This window comes from Prionailurus bengalensis, chromosome C1 (assembly GCF_016509475.1).
Source record: "Prionailurus bengalensis isolate Pbe53 chromosome C1, Fcat_Pben_1.1_paternal_pri, whole genome shotgun sequence".
NCBI classification, from domain to species: Eukaryota; Metazoa; Chordata; class Mammalia; order Carnivora; family Felidae; genus Prionailurus; species Prionailurus bengalensis.
The window spans coordinates 216,453,697-216,460,351 of NC_057345.1; the positions used below are offsets into that span (position 1 = coordinate 216,453,697).

The window sequence follows — 6,655 nt, forward strand, 5'->3', positions numbered from 1 at the left end:
TCTTCCTGTGTGGACTGGGGCAGAGGGCGGGGGAGAGGGGGCTGAGATTAGGGGCAGTTCTGTCCCCTCCCCGAGAGCTGTGGGGCACTCAGCAGCTCACGCTCCACTACTGCCTCAGTCTCCAGTTCCGGGGTCCCGGGAGTCCCGCCCTGGTGAGGGTTGCGGGTGTCCACGCGGGGTGGGGTGGGCTGGCGGCACCTGTGGGTTGCTGAGGGGCATCCTGTGGGGCACTCCTGACTCCTGCTCGGCCTCGGGGACTCTGGTGACCCAGCCCATGAGTTCTCAGCCCTCAGAGACTCTCTCCTCACAAATCCATCAGTGGCTCCCACTGGTCTTTCACCTTGTATCAGCAGCTGTCCTGCGGGGTGAGCCTCAGGGAAGGAACGCCTGGGAAGGCGGCCGAGAGGGTTTAATGAAGGAACGGCAAAGAGGGGTGGGGGCTGGGGAGGCCAAAGGGAGGCAAAGGCCTGGCTGGTTCCAGGCACACGGTTGCCCTGCGTGTCCCTGGCGAATAGGTACCCCAACCCCTCTCCACACCCCCCTGCCCAGTCTCCTAGCCTATCCTCCCGTGAACTAACCCTGTCAGAGGCCGGAGGCCGGGGGGCCCGGTTGCTGCAGTTCTCAGGGAAGGTCTGGGAATGAGAAAGCTCACCCCGGTCCTATCTGTCCCTGCCAGGCCCCTGACCCCAATCTCCCAGAGGGGCAGGTCCTGGGCAGGGCTGCTGAGGGCACGGAGGTTGCTGACTGAGGGACAAGAGGGCTGCGTAGCTGGCGGGGCTCCGGTCGCAGGTACACTTTCCCGGGGCTGCCGTCGTTCTCGACGGAACGCCAGCCCTGCCATCCCCACCCCTACCCCCAGACCACGGGAACCGCCTCGGTCTGCCTGGCGCCCTCCCTGCCATCTCCCGCCCTGTGCCCCTCCAGGCCTGCATGACCACCATGTTTCAGTGTGTGCACTTCTGGGGCTGGAAGGCCCTGGAGAACAGCCCGGGCCGAAGTAACACCAGTGCGGCCGAGGAGATAACTGTTTTCCAGATGATGCTGTGCTCCATCCCGGTGAGGAGGCTGAGGGCGTGGGCCTGTTGGAGGGCCGCCCGGGGCCTGGGGCTCTGGGTCACGGCTGCCATAGACCTCTCTCCCGTGACCATGTGCTCACCTTCCAGGCGTGAAGCGTCAAGGCCAGCACGGTCCAACAGAGAGATAACGCAAGCCGCATACCCCCACGTTTTCTAGTAGCCATGTTAAGAGAAGAGAAAGAGGGGAAACCAAACAATCATAGATTTTTATCTCACCCAGTAGATCCAAACCATTGTCATGTCAACATGCAATCAATGTGCCATTATTAACGGGGTATGTTCCAGTTTGGGGGTACGGTCTTCAAAATGCGGGAGGCACCTGACACTTAATTCAGACCAGTCACGTTTCAAGTGCTCAAGGGCCACGTGTGGCCAGTGGCTATGGTATGGGACAGCCACAGAGTCTAAAGGCCAATGGGATCTCCTCTCTGGGTCAGACAGAAGGTAACAGGGGGCTGAAAGTCCCTAAGTTGCCCAGCTAATAATTCGCTGTGCGATGCTGGGATGTGCACTTGTCCTCTCTGGGCAGACCCTCCCGCATCAGACAGATGAGAACCCACTCTGTGAGCAGCCCATCTCTAAGGCCTCATCCTCCATGGCTCTGTCCATCCTGTGTCTATTTGCAGACTCAGAAAAAGCCTGCTGTTCTCTATAGCTTCTTGCTAGAAACAATGACCTACGTTAATAGTAACTTGCCAAGGATCAGAATTGCTGCGTGCGACCTGGCAGGTGAGCGAGCAGATGTCTCCGGATGCAGGAGGGACCTTGAGGGCCACACCCAGGCCTGGAGCGGGAGGTGGCCGAGGAGGGGCCAGACTCAGGCGGAAGTCCCCCGGCACGTGTCCTATCACACCCAGCTGCACACCTGCCTGATTCTCAGCTAGGCATCTTCAGCGGAATCCTAAACAGATACCTCCTAAGGTCAAACGGAATCTCCCACTGGCCTAATATTTGTGTGATGAGCATCTCGCTGGCTCTCGTTTTAGGAATTATTATGCAGCAGATGCCTGCGCATCACCTGAAGAAACTGGACTTTCCGGCACTACGGAATTGTAAGTAGAGAAAACTCAATTATATGGAGTCCTCGACCTCATTCGGGGAATTTAGAGAAAGCGCCTGGGGAAGAGCCAGCGCACCCTTTGTTGTCTTTTTGTTTTTCTCTTTTCTTTTCTTTTCTTTTTTTTGTTTTTGTTTTTGGCGGGGTTGAGGGACGGGGGCGTGTAATCAGGGCGCACAGAGACAGACGAGCCTGCAGGGGGCTTTCTGGAAGAAAACGATTTGACCCGGGAGGCCTTTCGCTCATTCGCTGGGCCTTCTGCCCGCCTCCCCATCACGAATGTCTACGAGATGTTTCCACCCTGAATCCCTCAACTGGTCTACACCGCACGCGAGTTCTGTCCCAGAGAAGTAACAGAAGGCTGAGATGGGGTGTGTGTGTGTGTGTGTGTAGACGCAGCTCCCCTGCCGTCTTCTGATTTCAAGTAAAGGGTTCTGCTTCTGCAGCCCGCATGAGCCCCTAGCCGCACAAGCGGCTTCGGGACCTCCTACCAGCTCCACTGCCCGTGGCAGAGGGCACGGCCGAGCGGGGTCCCGCCTCTCCTGTTTGTGCCCACTCTCAGCTCTCCAGGAGCTGCAGTTGGACTTGGATCCTGGGGTCCGGAGGGCAGCCCTGGAGACCCTCAAAGTCTTGGATACTTGCTGTCAGCACCAGCTTTTGGCTTCTCCCGAAGGAATTTGCTAGATGGTCCGCACGTAAAGCGCAGGCTGCCTCTTCAGAGTGCCCAACCACAGCCGTGCAAGCCGCTTTTTAATTTAGTTTGTACAAAAAGCATCGTTCTAAAATAATCAGTGTCCCTTTCTTTCCTTCCCTTGGAAAATAAGCCTCCGTTGCCGTTTGGAGTACGGATTCCTGACTTGGAAGGTGACAACGTCCCCGAGCCCAGGCAGTGGGGCAAAGGGAGGATTTACTTCCAATGGGGTCGTTGTACGTCCGCTTTCCCCGGATCGTGTGAGGGTCTGAATCCACGTTTGTGCCCCCCACGCTGATGGTGTGTCCCCTGCCAGGCGCTGTGCCGGGAAGGGAGGGGAGGCAGGCGGCCGTCTGGCCCCTGCCCCCCAGGACCCCACCCTTGAAGGGAAAAGAGGCATCTCTTCCGGGGACTGCGATACACATCCGAAGAAGGAGGGTGGAAGTGCCCCAGTGGCGCAGGGGTGGGTGGGAGGGGGGAGTGCCCGCCAGCCTGGGGACGATGGGGGATGTCTCCAGGAAGCGACACAACACCGGGCCTGTCCTCACTCTTCCCATCGTGGGGCCGGATGGGACAGGCTGGGGCAGGGACCCGGCAAAGCCTGGAACAGAACCCGGTTGAGGGGCAAGAAGGGGAAATAAATGAAGGTCATGTCCAAGCAACAGGCAGGGGACAGGGGAGGCGGGCAGGGAAGGCTCCCTGCACTTAGGCCGTCAACAGAGTAGTCTGCGGTTGCCTCCTGAGCAGGTAACCGCGGGACTCTCAAAGGCAGCTGCCACCCCGGGCCCCTCGGTGGGAGGGGGCTGCTGGACAGCGCAAAGCATCATCGTCGGTGCGCCACAGGCTTCCCGGGACCCCACTGGTTTCCCCACTGTTTTGTGGCTCCCGTGGGATAGATAGTGAGGGTATTTTCAGACACAGGCGGGAACAGACAAGCCATTCACTACAGGCACGGAGGAAAGGGCCACAGGTGTGGACAACAGTCTTCAATCCCCTTCATGCCTGTGCAGAACATTTCCAGACGGCTTATAGGCCTAAATTTGGAAAGCGAAGATGCAAGACAATAGAGTGTTTTTAAAAAATATTTTCTTAAAAAAAATTTTTTTTTAATGTTTTATTTTTGAGAGAGACAGAGTGTGAGTGGGGGAGGAGCAGAGAGAGGGAGACACAGAATCTGAAACAGGCTCCAGGCTCTGAGCTGTCAGCACAGAGCCCGACGCGGGGCTCGAACTCACGAACCGCGAGATCGTGACCTGAGCCGAAGTCGGACGCTTAACCTACTGAGCCACCCAGGCGCCCCCAAAGGATTTTATTTTTAAGTAAACTCTACACCCGATGTGGGGCTCGAACTCACAACCCTGAGATCAAGAGTCACATGCTCCACCGACTGCACCAGCCAGGTGCCCCACCGATAGAGTATTTTTTATTCTGAGAGTAGGTTTTCTTTAAAAGGTAACAGCAAAGGCCAGAAAAAAAATAAAGGATTAAGCTATCCGATTCTGTTAACATGTAACTTCTGGGCAATAAAATGCCATAAAGTTAAATGACAAATCACAGATAGACGTCACTTGCAGTTTATATAAAACGAGATTGGTTCATACAATTGGACGGGCATCCAGAACATATCCTACATCGGTAAGAAACAAAGCCAGTTAAAAGAGAGGCCTGAGGGGACGCTTGAAAAGCCAGGACCCCTGAAATGCAAACTGCAATACGTCTCACACCCCCCAAGTGGCACTGACTGGTGGCAATAATGTGGGAGGTGGGACCTCTCCTATCGCCAGAGCGCAAACTGAAATAACCGTTTGGGAAAGCGATTTGGCAATAATTAGGGAAGCTGAAGACACACCTGTCCACGACCGGCCCCTCTAGACGTAAGCCACGGGTGAGCCCACGCATGCACGCATCACGGCTGTGCGTGTGTCCTTAGCAGCAGACATCCAGCAGGAAGGGGGGGGAACCAGCCACCTGAACTCTTGAGATACGAGACACCCGCGCCCATCACCTCCCGTCAAGTGCAAACACCTCTTGTGAAACCAAGTTGCAGAAGGCCAGCAGTACTATGTGCACGTTGAAGACACAGACCACCCCACATATAGCCTATGGGGTCCTTCATTGGCGGATCCCATAAATTAGCTAAGACCCCTGGCACCCGGGTGGCTCAGTCGATTAAGCATCCAACTCTTGACTTCGGCTTAGGTCGTGATCTCATGGTTCGTTAGATCGAGCCCCGTGTCGGGCTCTGTGCTGGGCATGGAACCTGCTTGAGATTCTCCCTCTCTCAAAAAAAAAAAAAAAATAATAATAATAATAATTAGCTAAGACCCATGCCCAATCTCTTCCCCCTTGCCTTCTTCCTGTAGATGATAATCAAACCCCCGGTTTCCCAGTCTCTGCAGCAGCCGGGCCTGGCCTGGCCAGAGACAACAGCACAGGCCTACTAGGGATGAGGCAGGAGGCATGGGGGGGCGGGGCTTGGAGGGGGTGGTGGTGCGGGCAAGGCACGTTTTGGCTAAGGGTATTTTTTCCCGACAAAGAGCAGAGAGTGGGTTGTGCTCTTCTTAGGAACACAAGGGAAAGGTCTGGAACTGCAGGGGCCACCCCAGCCTTGTTGGTGCCTGGGCCAGCAGCCCCTTGCCAGCCTGTGCCGAGGAAGAGTGAGCTGCCCGTGAGGGGTAAGGCTCTCGGAATGTTCTCTGCTGCGAGCGGCACAGCCCTTCTGGTTCCCACGGCTCTGGACCAAACGTGAACCCCCAAATCCACATATGGAGGTCCTAACCCCAGTGTGATGGAATCTGAGGTGGGGCCTCCGGGAGGTGATTCGGTTTAGATGAGGTCACCAGGGTGGGGCCTGCACGAAGGGATTAGTGCCCTTTTAAGAAGAGACACCAGGCCGAGGGCCCTCAGCAGAGCAGACTGTCCGGGGACCCGGATCTCTGACTCCCAGCCTCCAGAACCGTGGGAAGTAAGTTTCTGCTGTGTAAGGTCCCTGGTCAGTGGGATTCTGTTAAGGCGGCCTGAGCTAATTCCTACACTCAAGTAATGTGGTCCCAGCATGAAGGAGTAGGCAGAAAGGGGCACATAGTATCAGGAAGGAAAGGTGTGCAAAATTTAACATTTCTGACTTTGTATTTAAAAAAATGTTTTTAAGGCTTATTCATTTTTCAGAGACAGAGAGAGGCAGAGTGTGGGGCGGGGAGGGGCAGAGAGAGAGGGAGACACAGGATCCGAAGCGGGCTCCGGGCTCCCAGCCGTCAGCACAGAGCCCGACGCGGGGCTCGAACTCAGACTGTGAGATCATGACCTGAGCCGAAGTGGGACACTTCACTGACTGAGCCACCCAGGCGCCCCTCTGACTTCGTATTTAAAGCAAGAAATCCACAACACACGGCAATACGTGGGCTGGCACACTGGCTGTCACCGTGTTCTGAATGTGTGAAATATTTTATTTAAAAAGTCACCGTGGTACCCTATTATAAGCAGTGGCGACGGGAACCACGAGCCACGAGGGGAGGCCTGTGGCGGCAAGAATCCCGGGACTGTCTGAGAACAGCACGTTTTCGGCTAAAAACATGAAGAGGTTAGGAATGGCCTGTCATGGGTGAGCTACTTTCAACTTGCTCCCTCCTAATACGGGAGAGAGCAGGTCCCTGGTTCTGAACCTAAACAGTGGCAGCTCTTTCCGCGAGGGCCATCGTCTCCAGGGCTCACACAGGTATCGGGGCAAACGCTGCTCTCTACCTACAGGGAATAAAGAGCATTCTCAGGACATGTCTACAGTTTAAAAAGAACACATGAGAAAAACAGGTCTATAAAGGATCACACGAAAAC

General features: G+C 55.7%; 1 protein-coding gene across 1 annotated transcript in view; it reads left to right on the forward strand.

The window, feature by feature from the left end:
* Window positions 1-2,921, forward strand: part of MROH2A (maestro heat like repeat family member 2A) — a 45,540-nt gene extending 42,619 nt beyond the window's left edge. The window contains exons 39-42 of the mRNA XM_043578219.1: window positions 925-1,056; window positions 1,703-1,805; window positions 2,063-2,128; window positions 2,696-2,921. Coding sequence (XP_043434154.1) covers window positions 925-1,056; window positions 1,703-1,805; window positions 2,063-2,128; window positions 2,696-2,817 — 423 coding nt within the window. The 3' untranslated portion in view covers window positions 2,818-2,921. The remainder of the gene's footprint in view (window positions 1-924; window positions 1,057-1,702; window positions 1,806-2,062; window positions 2,129-2,695) is intronic.
* The last annotated feature ends 3,734 nt before the right edge of the window (window positions 2,922-6,655 follow it).